The following is a 16,108-nucleotide window of genomic DNA, read 5'->3' on the forward strand; positions in this document are numbered from 1 at the left end:
GGCAGGAATGATCAAAGGGAAAGACTGAGAGCACAGGGACAGCAGGTACGGCTCAGGTCGGGGTGGGAAGGAGGATGGAGCGACATAGCAGTGGTACCTGTGGAAGTCAAGTGCTCCTGCCCCCGAGACAGGACAGGGATGTGCTGGGGCTTCATCCACAGCAGGTTTTATTTCCCCTGGGCTAACCCCCGCATCCCCCATTCCTCACAGTGCTCCAGCAGGCCCCAGCCGTATAAGCAGCTTTACTTTTGGGGCTTATGAAGATTAAAGTCATTTACAAGCAAAGCCTGCAAGGAAGATGCTGTTGAAATGGCGAGCAATACCCAGCGCCTTCTTGTGATGGGGGCAAAACCCTAACCCAAAACTCGGCCAGACCTTGGGTTTTCCTCTAAAAGGCAGGTCTGTGCTCATCAGTCCCATGGGCAGAGGGGAGCTTTGGAGGGGTTTGGTGCCATGATGGCATCCTCAGCATCCCAGGGTGCAGATGAAGGATGCTGGCAGGGGCTGCTGGAAGAAATCCTGCTCACTGCAGGAAGGAGGCTGAGCCCTGCCAAGCCCCTCCTGATGCCAGCCCCCATGCCTCAGTTCCCCCATATGGGGGTGTTTGCTCCTGACTCTTATGGCTGGGTCTCCCCAGTCTGTGCTGCTGCCCATTGATGCCCAGCCAAGGACAGCCTGTATCCCACGATGTGCTTTCTCCTTAGGGATTGGGGGCTGTTCCCATCGTCTCTGAACCCATCAGCAGCCTGGGGGGGATCCAGACTGCCGGCTGCTGCGTGATGCCCGGGGGCTGCTGTGTCCCTTGGGTGCTGGCTCACAACGTGTCCCCTCTTCCTCCTCCTCCTCTTCCCACCAGCGACAGGGAGATGGGCACTGGGCCCAGTTGTGTCAGCTCCCATCCTGCCTCAAGTTCTCAGCGTGAATCATCAGCAGCAGGCAGGGAGTGATTGCTGCTCAGCGCCGGGGTGCCCGTGACACGGCACAAAGGGGCTTGCTTTGCCTCTCCCTCTGCCTTTGCCACACGGCTTGAGACGCAGCTCCTGCGAGCCAGCCCCTGGCTCTGGGGCAGAAGGAGCTTTGCTTTTCCTTCCCTATCCCGGCTCCTTCACCTGCTTCCTCCCGCTCCCTCTTGGAGCAGCCTGTCCCATCCATCCCTGCTCCCAGCAGAGATGCTCTGACCTTTAGCTCTGACCCTTCCCTCCATCCCAGCCCTGCCTTCTCCCCTTACCCCAGGGGTGCAGGGAGCCTTCCCCTCCCTCAACAAACTTCAAAGGGAAGCGAAGCGCCCATCTGTTCCCAGCGCAATTCCAGCTGCAATTCCTCGCTGCTTCCCATTTCCCAGGGCTGCAAAGCATCCATCCCAAGAGCGGGGGTGCACGGTGCCCCCTCCCAAGCTGCCTCACTCAGTGATGCTCAGAGGAAACTACAAGCTCCCATTATGGCCGGACGAGGCTCCTTCTGCTCCATCCCTGACGCGCGGGCTTCCAGAGCCCTGGCATCTGTGCCCTGCCCGCACGTCCCCCCCCTCACGCCTGGCTTTATCACCAGCACTATTTATAGCACAAAGCCGTTCCCAGCACCGCTCGGCGCCGTGCACCTCATCCCGCTCTGCCTTTTCCTTCGGAGCACTCCAGGAAATGAAGGCAAGGCTGGGAAGATCCCCCCTGGGAAAGCTGTGCGTGTGTGAGTGCGTTCCGCCTGGCGTGTGCCTTTGCTCCGGGCTGGCTCTGCACCACCGGCAGCGAGGCAGCACATGGTGTCCCCATGTGCCTGTTTACATGCTCCGTGTGTCTGTCCGGGTGCATTTGTGTCACTGCTCGGGTGCAGGCTCTGCCAACCCGCACCCCGAACACCTCCCTCTTCTTCCTCCTCACCCCACAACAGCATCGCTCCTCGGGCAAGGGGTCACAACCACCCTGGCCTGTGCTCTGACCTCCTCCTCTGCCTCGTCACCCTCCTCTTCTGGGGATGCGCCCGCAGCATCCCAAAGCCTGCATCCCTTGGCTGGACCATTCCCATCCCACACAAATCCTGTGCTCAAAGGGGGCAACACGCGCTCAGCCCCGTTATGATATAAAGGGGATGGGAGGGAATCTGGGGACATCTCAGCAGCATCCCAGTTTCCCTTCCCAGGTCCCACAGAGGGGATGCTCTGCTAGGCCAGCCCAGGGCCATTATCAAGCTAACTCTATCATTCATTATCAAAAAAATGCTAGAAACGTAAAAATACTGTAATAAGGTAAAAACACTGTAATAATGTAAAAGTATTTTGTATTTCTAGAGAGGAGATGGGCACGACCCTGTGAAGGACCTTGTGACTTCTTCCCCTGAGCACAGACAGTGATGTCCACGCTGAGGGCAGCTCTGCTGCCACCCCACAGCTTGGGATGCAATTAAACACGAGGGGGTTTGGAAAGGAGTAAGTGTTCATGACGTGTGACGGAGCCTACGTGATAAACCACTCTCCTTGAATAAAATGAAGGCTTAATATCAAATGAGAAATGACCCTCCCCCCTTTGGGACCTCATCCTTAGGCGATGACAACAGATTTTTGGCACTCAGAGGCTTGGTTCTATAGGAGTTGGAAGGTTTCACATGGAAATGGCTTCCCTAGGTCATGACAAGGCAGCTTTGATTTCATTTCCATCCCATGCCGCGTTGCATTGCACCTTCCGCAGCCAAGGCAAACTCCAGATGCATTTTGCTTCATTGAATTACATCCGAGTACCACGAAAGGAAGTCGTTCATTTGATCTTTTACACCAGCCTCTCCCTACCCCTGCTCTATTCCCTGTACTGGTGACACAGCAGCACTTTTACCCCTGCGAGTGGATGTTATGTCAAGAGCTCAGACCAGGTTGGACACAGGGGCTTGGAGCAAGCTGCTCTAGTGGAAGGGGTCCCTGCCCATGGCAGGGGTTGGGGCTGGATGAGCTTTAAGGTCCCTGCAATACAAACCATTCCATGCTTCTATTCTATTCTATCTATATTCTGTGGTGTTTTCTCTTGAGCTCTTGGCAGCTGAAGCTCATGGTGGTCCCAGAGAGCTCCAGGGCCCTTGCCAAGCTCTCCCTCACAAGATCCCACTGCATTTGACCTCAGCACTTCAGCACCTCAGCATCTTCTTAACAGCTTCTTCAGAGCTGTCACAGAGTGATAGTTGCCTTCTTACAGCTGAAGGAGTTTACAGAGAGGAGCTGATTGAACCAACAAGGGCACACAACTCATCTACATCAGCTCCCTCTGTTTCAGCTCAGAGTATTAGTATTAACATTAGTATTAGCATTAATATCAGTATTAGCATTAAAGTGTAATCAGAGCCTGTTCTATTGCTCTTTTGCTGCTGGGGACCTCCAAGAAGGGGGGCAGGTGTCCCCCACTGTCCCCAGGGCCACTCTACCACTGGCCAGAGCTCCTGCCTGGTGGATGCTGAGCTCCCAGCGCCATCCCAGCTGCCACCATCACGGATGGATGTCCCTGTGCCCGGAGCAGGCGGCTGCCCCAATGGGAGGAATCCTGGTCAGTTCTGGTCCCTGTAGGGTCTCAGGAGCATCACATGAAGGGACAGCATCCAGCTGCTGCTTTGGAGTCAGTTCTCCTGTTACCTGGCACGGAGAGCTGAAATGATCCCTCTCACCGTGGCAAAGGAAACCAAACTGCTTGCATCCTATTCAAATCAGGTGTCAATGCTGAGAGAGGATCCTCTTAACTTCCACCGGCTTGTCTGAGGCTGGCTGCTACCGGGGGACGTTTCATCTCCCTCCCGTCTAATCCAGGCAGATGTGTGATATAGCATAAGCTAATATAATAGGTCATGCAAGGATTTACATCTCATTACTGCAGGTTAGAGTCCTGGCAGGGAGGATGACTCACTCTGACTTGAATACATTGAGGGGATAAGGAACAGTTCAGCTGCCCGAAGAACAGCAGATGGGGAAATCAGCCACCTTGAAGCATCCCCAACCCTCCAAAGGCCCTTTCCCCTCTGGCTGCTCCAGATGGGACACTGGCCCTCTGGAAAGAGCCTGGGCCAAGGAGCCTGAGGGATTGGAGAGCTTCCAGGAGCTGCAAGGGCTCCTTTTGCCCTTTGCTCCATCCCCATAGACACAGCTCGTATGTGAGTATTCACATGCTCATTTTCACCTCGCTGCCTTGGCCGAGCACTGCTGCTCACCATGAGCTGCTTCCTCTCCGTGTCTCAGACAGGGATGCTACAGGGGAGCTGACCCATCCAACCCAGCTGGAAAAAATCGGTCCTGACTTCAAGTCTCTTGCTGTTAGTGAGTGCTTAGACAGAAATCCGGCCTGAGCAACGCTCCCGGGACCAGCCGCATCCAGAGCCTGCTCTGAACCAACCCAGGCATCAAGCCTGCCCTGGGCATGGGACACGAGCTGGGGTGCTTTTCCTGCCCTCTACCCCTCTTTCCCCCAGTCCTTGGCTGATGGACAGCCAGAACTTGGCCACGCTGTTTCCAATGGGACACCAAGGAAAATATCCAAGGCAAATACAGGATTTATTCCTGATCTAGTTTCCCTTTAAGCCACGTTTCTGCCTGATGCCAACTTGGGTGAGGGGGAAGGGAAAAGATGGCCCCGTTCCCCCTCCCTCGCTCACTTCATCGCCTCACAGCTGTTCCAGCAGTTTAATCTGCAGAGGTTGCCTTGAATTTGGGCAATGCGATGATTTCCCGGAGCCGGGATTGGGGTTTGAAGCCGTGCTCATGAGCAGAGAAGGGAAAAAGGGAGAAATGCCCGTGAAAGCCAGGCTGGCCATCTGGAAGGGAGGTGCGTTTCTGATGCCATTAATTGCTCACTCCCTAAGGCCCCTGGTACGGCTGCAGTCAAGGGAGACTGCAGGAGTGGGAAGTGGGAGTGGGGGCAGGATGGGAGCCAGGAAAGCTGGAGGGGCTGAGCGAATTACACAACAAAATCAATGCCTGCTCTGGCCTCAGCCTATTGATCCAGGGGACCGATGGACGCGTGCGTCCCTGGGTTGCACATCAGCGGGTGCGAGCTTTAATGGCAATTAATACCATTAGTAGGAATGAGAGGAAGAAGGGTTTGGGCACGGCAGCCCTTAGCTCTACGAGCAAACAACAGTTGCTCCGTGTGCACGGCACATATGGCTTTCACAGGGTGTTAGATCCGGCTTTCCCCCCGCCGCACCAGGCCGATGGGGACAGACGGGCGAAGCGCCTCGCTCCTTGTGCTCGCTGCCGGCCGTGGGCGCAGGGGGACACCGGGCTCGGGGGCCGGGGGTCGGGCGGAGCTCACGGCATCCCCCGGGGATGGGGTCGGGGCCGGAGGGGGGCGGTGGCGGCAGCGGCGGCTCCGCCTCTGCCTGTCGGGGGGCGGTGGGGACGGGGCCGGGGCCGGGGCGGTGCTGCCGCCCCGCACACACCGGAGCTGTCCGCGGCACGGTGCTGCAGCGCCCGGCCCCGGCCCCGCCATGGGGACACGCTGAGCACCGGAGCGGGGACCCGGCAGCGAGGGAACTCGGCGCCGCTGCACCCCTGCTCCTCAATCACCCCGTGCCCCGCATCCCAGGAACTCGGCTCTGCTCCATCCCGGCACCGCAGTAACCCCGGCGCTGCGGGAGCTCACCCCGACAGCATCCCGGTAACCCCGTGCTCCGGCATCCCTTGAACTCAGCTCCGCTGCACCCCGGCACCCCGGTAACCCCGTGCTCCGGTATCCCTTGAACTCAGCTCCGCTGCACCGCGGCTCCTCAATCACCCCGTGCTCCGGCATCCCTTCAACTCAGCTCCGCTGCACCCCGGCACGCCGGTAACCCCGTACTCTGGCATCCCTTGAACTCAGCTCCGCTGCACCGCGGCTCCTCAATCACCCCTTGCTCCGGCATCCCAGGAAGTCGGCGCCGCTGCATCCCGGCTCCCCGGTAATCCGGTGCTCCTGGAACTCACTTCCACAGCATCCCGGCTCCCGGGTAACCCCGTGCTCCGGCGCTCCGGGACTCGGCTCCGCTGAGCCTGGCTCCCCAATAACCCCGTACTCCTGATCCCCGGGAATCCGCACCGCATCTCCCCAGCTTTCCGGTAACTCCCGGTACCCCAGCACCGAGTACACCTCGGCTCCCCGGCTCCTCCTAACTCTGCATCCCCACCCTGACCCCTGCACCCCATCTCCCCATTGACCCCCGGGTCTCCCAGCACCCCATCTCCCCGGCACCCCTGCTCCCCCTGGGACCGCGACCATGGCGTTCATGGTGAAGAGCATGGTGGGGGGGCAGCTGAAGAACCTGACGGGCGGCCTGGGCGGCGAGGAGAAGAGCGAGGGCGAGAAGTCCCCGGCCGAGGCGCAGGGAATGACCCGGGAGGAGTATGAGGAATATCAGCGGCAGCTGGTGGAGGAGAAGTAAGTGAGCCCTGCGGTGGGTACCGCGGTGTGGGGTGCCCCCTCTGCAGCCCCACGCATTGGAAGGGGGGGGGGGGCAGCGCTGGGGACAGCAGGGCTATGAGGGACTCTAATGAACCCCCTAATCCCTTAATCCGCTTCCTCGCCTGGGAGATGGGATTGTTTCCTCCTTTCGGGATGCACTGGGAGGGGAGGAAGTGGTGGGGAAATGGGGCTTTGCGGAGGGGATGGGGGGTACCCGGGCTGGGGGGGGATGGATGATGTTCAGACCCCGGTAACCCCCTGTGGTCCACAGGATGGAGAGAGATGCCCAGTTTGCTCAGCGCAAGGCAGAGAGAGCCACGGTCAGGTCCCACTTCCGAGACAAGTACAGGCTCCCCAAGGTACGGCCCTGCTGGGCATGAGGGGGGGGCACCCCAGAGCATCCTTCGGGGGGCTCTGTGCATGGGGAAGAGGCACCACAGCGCTTGGATGGATGGGGGGGGGGTCCGAGCTACAAAGCCCAAATGCAAACCAGTTCCCCTCGAAAGCACCCTCCTATGTGAATCCTGGCCCCTTCCAGTCACTCCTAAGCACCGCAACCCACACAGCCGGACCCCCAGCACCCCCTCAGCCGTGCTTCATCCCCATCTTCCTCTGTTTGGCTCCCTAAATCCAGCTGGATGAGGGGAAGCAGCCGTCACCCCAGGCTCTCACCCTGGAGCTGGAATTACACCTTCCCGGCTGGATTAGCCCTCTCCTCTGCCCGGATTATTTGGGAAACACTTCCTACCTAAAGCCCCCTTTTGGGGTTTCCATTCTGGTGATGAACGATTCACCAGGAACAATCCAATCAAGGCAGAATTCAGCCGTTCTTGGACCTGCTACAAGCTCTTCTCCCCCCAAACCCCCCCTTCATTCAGCAGGAGCCTCAGTGGTGAATACCCTAAATTGGAGCCGGGCTAATATTAGTTGGGAAAGGTCCGCCCAGCCAAGAGGCATTGTTGAGGCTGTTTGTTAGAGCTCAGCACCCCCTGCTCCAAACCCCCCTTGTGTTGCCAGGGAATAAACAGCTGGAAAAGGAATCCTTCCCCTGCCAAAAGCGAGGAAAGGCAGAACTGGACCGAGATTCCCTTTGATCTCCGGGGGAAAGCGGGATTAGCTCAGCTCTGGTCCCCGATCCTTATCCTTCCCATGCTCGAGATGTCCCTTCTCATCTTCTGACAAGTTTCCTCTGCTCATCACTGATGCCGCTTGGCAGCCTGGCTGCCTCTTGCCGTGCCTCCCTGTGGCTCTGCAGCCCTGCTCTCCGTGGGCACAGCCATTGAGTGGAGATTAACTGGGTGCTAACCCTCCCCAGCGCCAGTTTACACCAGTGTTTGCACCCTGGGGTCCCTCGGTGTGTGCCCAGGCTCTGCTCACCCGCATCCCCTTGGGGTCAGCATCCTACCCGCAGCACGAGCGTGGCTGGCACCCCACAGGGACCATCCCTCATGGACCTTAGTGCAAGGAGACAGCTCAGAGCCCACGCTCTGGAGCACTGTGAGCCCTTCACGTGCCCTGTGCCACCCCCTTGCCCGTTGCAGAACGAAACGGACGACAACCAGATCCAGCTGGTGGGAGGTGACGTGGAGCTGCCCAAGGAGCTGGCCAAGATGATCGAGCAGGACAACGAGGAGGAGGAAGAGAAGAACTCGGTTATCGGCCAGCTCAGCAACATCCAGAACCTGGACCTCGACTCCTTGAAGGACAAAGCCTCGGCCACGCTCGAGGACCTGAAGCAGTCGGCTGAGAAGTGCTCCATGATGTGAGGTGGCAGCAGCCCCATTCCCCGCCAATGGGATGGGAAGGGAGGGGGGCAGCTGAGCAGTGACGCCTGCAGCAGAGACCCCACTGATGCTGCCCCCTTTGCCCCATAGAGCCGGGTCCTCCTCCTGCCTCAACCCCTGCCCCAGGTGTCCCTGGTGTGTGGCTCTTGCCCTGTTCTCCAGTCTGAGGTTAGAGCATGTTCCCCTGTGCCCCATCCCACCCATCTGTGTCCCTAGGGAGAGCGGGGAAGGAAAGCCCGGAGTGACCTTGGGGTGTCATTGAAGCACATCAGCATGGGAAGGCAAAGGCTTTCCCGCAGAGAGGTGCCCAGGCGCCGGGTTCCTGCCTCCTGGAGTGATGGGGAGGCTCCGGTTCGCTCTGCATGATGTGAGATGAGAGTTAACCTTCCATACGGGCAAGAGACACCGATCGCTGCCCTTGAGAGCCCCTCCGGAAGGAGTCAGCAATGAAGGACCTGCTATACGATCCCAGTGAGCCCAGTGGGAACGGGGTGTTGAGGACCGGAGGGATGGAGCCTGGATTGATGCCAGAGAGGAATAAACCCCGCTCCCCAGTGCCCATCGGAGCCCACACCAGCCCTTCCCCGGGGTGGGAGCCGCTTGTGTCCTTGTTCCTCCCAGGAGAACAAAGTGGAAAGGGAATCTCTCCTCCTCCTCCTCCTCCTCCCCTGTCGTGCTGTACTTGTGCGCTGTGCTCATCCAGTGTCCCCCCGCCTCCTCTGCTGTCCCCGTGCCACGGTACAGTTGTAACCGGTGGAATAAATACCAGGAGATGTCTATGCACTTCCGCCTGTCCTTGAGCAGGGCTCGCCTAGGGGGCAGAGAGATCAAGGGCATCCCCTTTGCAGAGCAAGGGGAGCGGGGCTGGGAGCTCAAAGGGGAGGCCTCCAGCAGCATCACGCAGCAGGGAGCATCCCGCTGGGCTCCGGGTGGGTGCTTTGCCATGCTTTGCACCAAAGGGATGCTACAAAAGGGTTCTTGTCAGCAGATGGGTTGAAAAGCCAACAATCCCCCAAAATCCCACAGATTTGGGGCTATTTGAGTAAAAAGCCTTCAGCTCATGCATGGCTTCAGCCTCATGGGGTGTCCATGGCACTGCTCCGAGCAAGGACACAGCATTGCCCAATAGAGGGCCAAGCCAGGGCAGCTCCATCCTGGCTGCATCCCGGCAGGGGAGGTGGGCGCCTGTGGCAGCTTCCCTGGGAAACTCTTGGCACAGGCTGGGAATGCCTTGCTCCATTTCCCAGTGGCGGGGATGGGTTAAGTGTGATGTGCTTTTGCAGGGGAGTTGGGTCAGCAGGAGAGCACAGGGAGGCTGGGGGAAGCTGGGGATGGTGGTTACTTGTGATTACTACAGTCAAGGATGCTGGATGGGGCCATGTGGGGCTGAGCAAAGGATATTGCTTCCTGCCCACAAACCTCTGGTACTGCCATCTGGGACCTGAAACCCTCCAAAACCAGAGGTTTCCATAGAGTCCCAGCCTGGTTTGGGTTGAAGGGACCTTAAAGCTCACCCAGTTCCAACCCCTGCCATGGGCAGGGCACCTTCCATTCGAGCAGCTTGCTCCAAGCCCCAGTGTCCAACCTGGCCTTGAGCACTGCCAGGATCCACCTCTCAGAGGACATCAGGCACTGCTTTGGCTGCCAGGATGGACAGAGGCAGCCCAGGCAGGATGCTCTACCATCATCGCAGCCCCACAGGGACCCACCAGCACCTTGAGGACATCTGCTCCAAGCCAGCCCCACACAGAGAAAAGAAGGGGGGAATATGGGCAGCAGCAGCTTTATCTCCAGAAAGGGATCATACCTGATGAGGATGAGCCCAAGCCCATCTAATCCCCCCTAGGAAAGCGAGCAGGCACTGACCGAGCCGAGCCCTCCGGCATGGCTTGGCTTTTAAATCCCAGGCTGATGGGGAGGCCCTGATCAATAGACACCCCTCTGGAGCAGTGGGAGGGATGCGGGAGGGATGCGGGAAGGATGCGGGAGGGATGCGGGAGGGATGCGGGATGGATGCGGGAGGGATGCGGGAGGGATGCGGGAAGGATGCGGGAGGGATGCGGGAGGGATGCGGGAGGGATGCGGGAGGGATGCAGGAGGGATGCGGGAGGGATGCGGGAGGGATGCGGGAAGGATGCAGGAGGGATGCGGGAAGGATGCGGGAGGGATGCGGGAGGGATGCGGGAAGGATGCGGGATGGATGCGGGAGGGATGCGGGAGGGATGCGGGATGGATGCGGGAGGGATGCGGGAGGGGAGGGATGCGGGAGGGATGCGGGAGGGATGCGGGAAGGATGCGGGAGGGATGCGGGAGGGATGCGGGAGGGATGCGGGAGGGATGCGGGAGGGATGCGGGATGCATCCCTTGGGTGCAGGTGAGCAGCCCCCGGCTGGTGCATGTGCCCCCCTTCCCGCTCCCAGCCCACGTGCTGCCACGCAAAGGCCGCGTGAAGCTGCCCGGGTTTATTTTAGGAGGCTCCATGACCCCCAGGCATGTGAAAGCAAAGCAGCCGCGGAGCCCTCGCTCCTCCCCGTTCCTGGCGGGAGCTCCGGGGATGCTCCGAGCCCGGTGCTGTGCCAGGGAGGACGGTTTGGGATGGGGATGGGGATGGGGGAGAGCAGTGCAGGCAGCTTGCCTCCTGCCCAGGGAGACGCGCATCCTGTCTGCTGTCATTCCCTGCTCATTCCCTGCAGCCGAGCATCCCGGCCGCCTGCATGCCATACGACTGCTCCGGGCATCAACACATAGGCTGGAAAACTCCAAGCAAAGAATGAGTGTGGATTAAAGCAGGAAAGATCCAGATTTTCCTTTGCTACGCTAGGTACCTCTCTAGAATTCCAACACCTATGAGGCCAGGTTTGGGGTGATTGCTCAAGCTGGATGCTGGAGGGTCCTCCAGCACCAGCTGTGGAACAGACCCTCATCCTACACAGCAGGATCAGGCCTCTTTTCCACTGGTGAGCAAGTGCTTTCCCCAAATGAGCAGTCATTAAGCACTGAACCAAACGAACCAGCACGGAATGATGCGGGATCTCCACTGAACCCTTTCCCATCCCGCTGCAGCGTCACTGCGCTGATGCTCCAGGTACCAGGGTTAATTGGGATCCATCCACCCAACACAAAGCCAGGGCATCCCCCTTCAAGCTCTGGCACCCCCGGAGCCTCTTCCTGCTTCCAACGCTCCGGATTCATCCGTGTCTTCGGCAGAGCGGAAAGGCAGATGCGATTATCCGCCCCGGCTGCGGTGCCGCCGTCCCCAGCGGCTCTGTGCTCACCACGGGCCGAGGGCAGGGGCTTTGGAAGCGCTTTAAAGCCTCAGGGAATAATCTGTGCTCACAATAATAATGATAACAACAATAATAAAGACATGGAAACGCCGTCCCCCAGCTGCCCGGGAAGCTCTCCCAGCACGGAGCAGATGGATAAGGACTAAAGGCTGGGGATGGAGGGGGGAAGAAGCTGTGTTATGGGGCAGCATCCAGGGGGAAGGCAGCCTCAGGAGGAGCTTTGCTGGGGTCCTGGCTCAGACCAGCCCTGGAACCCCCCCAAAGTGACCCCAATCCATCCCCACACCCCCCTGTCCCTCACCCGCCACAACAACTGAGCGGAGAAAAGGGGATTTTACGTAACCTTTCATGTTGTTCTGCTCCGTGCTTTACAGAACCCAAAGGATCTCAAGTGAAAACAAGGTCAAGGCTGGCTTTGGCTGCCTCGTGGCCCCAGGGAGATGGAAGGAGAGCAGGGAAGGGGATGCCCCAGCTCTGCTCTTGGCCAGGGGCACAGAGACAAGGGGTCTGGCTCCAGGCACCCCAGGCTGGGCCATGGTCCTGGGCTCGGCTGCAGCCCCCTTTGGGGTTAAAGCACAAACCAGAGACAGGAGGAGATGGAGAAACCCAAACCAAGTGTTTATTCAAGACAATAAATTACATTCCCTTTGCAGCACAGCACACAGGGAGGAGAGCCCCTGCTCTGCAGGACAGGCGACCTCAGCACCCAGAGAAGTGACTCTGCAGGGCTCAGGGGTGATCTGGGGATAGAAGTGGGCTACTGGGGTTGTGAGACCCCAAGAGCGCTCACCCTGCCCGCTGAGCACTGACCCCTCATGGCACAGATGACAGCGCAGTCGGTACCCGCCAGCCCCTAGCAGCAGAAGGGAGGGCCAGGCCGGGCCATGGAGGCCAGAGGCGCGGTGATGGGCGCAGAGAGGTAGTTGCTGGGTGAGAAAGGCACAGCGTGCCGAGCCCTGCTGCCTGCCCCACCAGCGGGGCTGTGCGGTGCTCAGGGCCCCCCTCCAGGAGGATGCGGGAGGTGGGGTGATCCTGCCGGAGCCGGTGCCAGGATAACAACACCCACCCGTGGCAGCCAGCGGAGGGAATTAGGGTGGAATAACGGCGTGCCAGGGCTGGAGGGGATCCTGCCTGAAGGGAAGGAGGCAGATGGCCCTGCGGACCCACCTGAGCAGGGGAGCCCCCCAAGGTGGTTACCCCATTGCAGGCAGGATGAAAGCCTTGTCTGCCCCTCCATCCTCCCTGGGTGAGCAGCATCCCAGCAGCCGGCTCCGGGCATCACTGCAAGGTACAGGCTGTGCGGGAGGACAGGGGACATTCATTGGGTGTTGCACAAGCCATTGTCCCCCAGCACCCATGCATGGGTGAAGGTGTGCGGGGTTGGGATCACCTGTGGGCAGGAACATCCCCACCACAGGACCGCAGGCTCCGATGGGATGGGGACGGACACTCACTGCTCCGCACGGGCTCTGCCAGCGCCTCCTTGCCCATGGACTGCGCCTCCCGCATCTGCCAGGGGAGAGGAGAGGCTTCCAGCCTGCACCCCCCCCAGCACGCTCCAGAGCCCCCCGCAAGCAGCAATACCTTCATCTGCTCCTTCAGGTACTCGGCTCGAGACATCAGGGTCTGGATCTGGCACAGGAAGAGAGGGAAGTGTCTGCATGAGCCTCTTCACAGCCACCCCAAGGGGACACGGGGCTGTGCTTGAGCTGTTCCTCACCTCTGCGTGCAGCAGCTCCCGGCGCCTCCCCGCAGGCTCCGCTGCAGAGGGAAGAGGGATGCGGCATCAGCTCAGCGCCCCGCACAGGACCGGCCCCTGCAGCACCCACCATGGCCACAACTCACCGGCCAGCAGCAGCAGCAGCTCCCCCAGGCTCTGCTGGTACAGCTCCAGGGTGTCAGCATCGTCCTTGCCCTCCTCCTCCTATCACACAGCCCTTGCCATCGGGGGATGCAGCAGCTTCCACCCCACACAGCTGCTCCTGCCCCTTCCACTCGAGGGCACCCCAAGCCCACCCCTCACCTTAGCGATGGCAGCAGAAGCCATCTCCAGCGCAGCGCAGAGCCGGGGCTTGTCCTTGGCCATCTCTGCAAGGGGGAGCATCCTTCAGCCCCAAACCCCACTGGGTGCCCCCTTCCTGCTCCCACAGCCCCACATCCCCGGTACCTCTAAGGAGCTCTCTGGCCGGGTTCTCTCTCTGCAGCAGGTTCTTGCTGCTGGAGGTGACCAATGCCTTCAGCTCCTCCGCTCGGGAGATGTACTGCCCCACCTGCCCACAGCGTGTGAGGGGACCTCGGCACAGGGATGGCCTCCAAATGGGATGCTCTCCCTGCATCCCAAGGGATTCTTATCTCACCTTGGCTCGGATGGCTTCCTTCCGGCGAGCATCGCTTTCATCTGGTGGGGAAAAGCGACTGAACGTTAGAGGGGTTGGGGTGCAAACCAGCACCCCCTGGGGTTATGTGTCCACCCAAATCACACCCAGGACCCCCTCAAGGGGGGACTCACAGTGCAGAGCAGGCACAAAGTACTCCAGGGCTTTGCAGTAGAGGGACAGGGCAGCAGAAGCATCTCCCTCCTGATCCTTCTTCACTGCTTCCACCACCAAGTCGGTCTGGGGGAGATAAGGGGGGATTCAGGGCTTGGTCCCCCACATCCCCAGGAACCAGCACCCCCAAGCACCCCGCTCACCGCCTTGCAGAGGCTCTCGGGGCCGGGGACGTGCTCCATATCCACAAAGGGGTGTGCAAAGAAGCGCTCGAAGGAGATGCGCTTCAAAGGGTCCCTTTCCAAGAGCTGTCCCAAGAGATCCCGGCATTGCGGGGAGAGCAGGGGCCGGCTGGGCAGCTGGGGAGGGAATGGGGCTGAGAGCACAGGCCCTGCGATGGGTGAGACCCCCCATCTCCATCCCACCCCACGTTACCTCCACAGCCCGATCGCTGCGGATCTTCTCCTCCAGCTCAGTGAAGGAGCGGGAGGCAAAGGGCGGCCTCCCAAAGAGCGCTTCTATAGGGGGGGGGGAAAGGGAGAGATGTGGGGATGGAGAGGGGGAAACCAGCCCCACACCGAGCCCTGGGGGGGGAATAAGAGCAAACACCCACCGTAAAGGATGACCCCCACCGACCACAGGTCCACCCGGGCATCGTACTGCTGCCGGCACACCATCTCGGGGGCCATGTAGAGCGGGGAGCCGCGCAGGACGTGCTTCTCATCCCATGGGGACATGTACTGGGCAAACCCAAAGTCTGCGGGGGGGAGAGGGTCAGGAGAGCTTTGGGGAGGGGGGGAAGCAGGGAGAAGGAATCCCCCCCATTCCCCTGCATCCAGGACCCCTCCATGGCGCTGCCCTGACCTGCCAGCTTCAGCTGCGGGTGCTCGGGGGCGCTCAGGAGGATGTTCTGCGGCTTCAGGTCCAGGTGGGAGATGTTGTGGTCGTGCAGGAACTTGAGGGCACAAGCTGGGGGGGGGATATGGGGGTGACAGCGGGAATGGAGGGGTGGGGGGGGGACCATCACACCCCTGACCCCCCTCATCACCGGCCCCAGGGCAGGGCGCCCTTACCCAGCTGCTGCAGGAACACGCGCGCCACCTTCTCCGGGAGGATCCTGCGCATCCGGATGAAGCGGGAGAGGTCCCCCCCCGCGCAGAACTCCATGATCAGGTAGATGTGGTCGCTGTCCCACTGCGAGGCAAAGGGAAGGCACCGGCTCACACCGCGCCTCCCACCGGAGCGGCGAGCCCAGCCTGCGGCACCCAGCGCCATGGGTACCAGGCCCCACCTGGAAGTCCTTGAGCTCCACGATGTGCGGGTGCCGGATGGTCTTGAGGATCTCGATCTCGGTCAGCAGGTTCTCTACCGAGGCCCGGTTGAGGCTCCTTTTGCTCACGCACTTGATGGCCACCACCTCACGCGTGTCCCTCTGCCAACGGGAGCACCCACCCCCGCTCAAGGCCACCCTTAGGGGGCCGGTGTCTACACGCCAAGGGGGACAAACCCTGCTGGGGGCCGCAGCGCCCATAGAGGGGCTCTATGGGGCTGGCACCCACGTGGAGGGCTCCGAGACGGGGGCCGCAGGGCACAGCGGGGCCCGGCCCTACCTTCCTGTAGGCCTTGTAGACGGTGGCGTACGTGCCGGTCCCGAGCCGCTCGGTGAGGATGAACTCATCCAGGCGCGGCGGGGCCCAGCCGGACCCCGCCATGCCCGGACCGGCCCCGGTACCCGGCCTCCGGGGCTGCTTCCGCCTTCCGGGACTGGCCACGCCCCCTTGCTCATAGCCACGCCCCCGAGGCTGCCCTTACTCAGGGCTGGTCCCTTGGCCACGCCCCTCGGTCATGGCCACGCCCCCCCGGTTATGGCCACGCCCCCCGCAGGCAGCAGCAGTGATTGCAGGCGCGCACACGGGCGTTTTATTATTAACCTTTATTCTCGACATGAAAAGATGAGGAACAAAACCCGACAGTAACGATACGGGAGCGGGGAGCCAAGTGCCGGTGCCCGGGTGAGGAGGGCACCGGGCACACGCTTGGGGAAGAGGGGGTATAAAATGCAACTTTCACCCCTAAACAGGGACAGACACGGCACAAAGTCCAACCTGGGTTAAAACCCTCGCTCCGGGGATGGAGAGCCCCAACGGGCG

General features: G+C 60.6%; 2 protein-coding genes and 1 long non-coding RNA gene across 4 annotated transcripts; 1 reads left to right on the top strand and 2 right to left on the bottom strand.

Annotated features, from left to right (window-relative positions):
- The first annotated feature begins 6,104 nt into the window (after positions 1 to 6,104).
- On the top strand, positions 6,105 to 8,302 carry CPLX3 (complexin 3). The gene is made up of 3 exons (XM_061349817.1): positions 6,105 to 6,374; positions 6,670 to 6,757; positions 7,940 to 8,302. The coding sequence occupies exons 1-3, from the start codon at positions 6,214 to 6,216 to the stop codon at positions 8,162 to 8,164; spliced, it is 474 nt and encodes a 157-aa protein (XP_061205801.1). The 5' UTR covers positions 6,105 to 6,213; the 3' UTR covers positions 8,165 to 8,302.
- A 3,497-nt stretch (positions 8,303 to 11,799) lies between these two features.
- LOC133210524 (uncharacterized) lies at positions 11,800 to 12,322 on the bottom strand. Its single transcript, XR_009724959.1, has 2 exons — positions 11,991 to 12,322; positions 11,800 to 11,855 (listed from the first exon to the last, which is right to left on the bottom strand). It is a non-coding gene; the product is annotated as an uncharacterized LOC133210524 (long non-coding RNA).
- Positions 12,323 to 12,522: 200 nt separating this feature from the next.
- ULK3 (unc-51 like kinase 3) lies at positions 12,523 to 15,729 on the bottom strand. 2 transcript variants are annotated; one of them, XM_061349991.1, is made up of 16 exons: positions 15,569 to 15,729; positions 15,250 to 15,390; positions 15,032 to 15,152; positions 14,823 to 14,927; positions 14,572 to 14,715; positions 14,394 to 14,476; positions 14,162 to 14,317; positions 13,979 to 14,084; positions 13,827 to 13,867; positions 13,637 to 13,739; positions 13,493 to 13,557; positions 13,315 to 13,393; positions 13,190 to 13,230; positions 13,054 to 13,101; positions 12,924 to 12,978; positions 12,523 to 12,764 (listed from the first exon to the last, which is right to left on the bottom strand). In XM_061349991.1, exons 1-16 carry the CDS (start codon positions 15,668 to 15,670, stop codon positions 12,748 to 12,750), a joined length of 1,407 nt encoding a protein of 468 aa, XP_061205975.1. In that variant the 5' UTR covers positions 15,671 to 15,729; the 3' UTR covers positions 12,523 to 12,747. The 2 variants fall into 2 exon arrangements, with proteins under 2 accessions (XP_061205975.1, XP_061205976.1); XM_061349992.1 differs by lacking the exon at positions 14,162 to 14,317.
- Between the last annotated feature and the right edge of the window lie 379 nt (positions 15,730 to 16,108).

Source organism: Neopsephotus bourkii, unplaced genomic scaffold (assembly GCF_033783945.1).
Source record: "Neopsephotus bourkii isolate Nb327-2 ecotype Australia unplaced genomic scaffold, CSIRO-AGI_Nbou_v1 NB_463, whole genome shotgun sequence".
Lineage (NCBI taxonomy): Eukaryota > Metazoa > Chordata > Aves > Psittaciformes > Psittacidae > Neopsephotus > Neopsephotus bourkii.

Bases quoted from the DNA above. Each gene is read 5' to 3' on its own strand.
- CPLX3 (XM_061349817.1), top strand. From the start codon at position 6,214: ATGGCGTTCATGGTGAAGAGCATGGTGGGGGGGCAGCTGAAGAACCTG. The intron at 6,375-6,669 runs GTAAGTGAGCCC...TGTGGTCCACAG, and splicing joins CGGCAGCTGGTGGAGGAGAA to GATGGAGAGAGATGCCCAGT. The intron at 6,758-7,939 runs GTACGGCCCTGC...TGCCCGTTGCAG, and splicing joins ACAAGTACAGGCTCCCCAAG to AACGAAACGGACGACAACCA.
- ULK3 (XM_061349991.1), bottom strand. From the start codon at position 15,670: ATGGCGGGGTCCGGCTGGGCCCCGCCGCGCCTGGATGAGTTCATCCTC. The intron at 15,391-15,568 runs GTAGGGCCGGGC...TCCCGTTGGCAG, and splicing joins TCTACAAGGCCTACAGGAAG to AGGGACACGCGTGAGGTGGT. The intron at 13,102-13,189 runs GTGAGGAACAGC...TTCCTGTGCCAG, and splicing joins GGGAGCTGCTGCACGCAGAG to ATCCAGACCCTGATGTCTCG.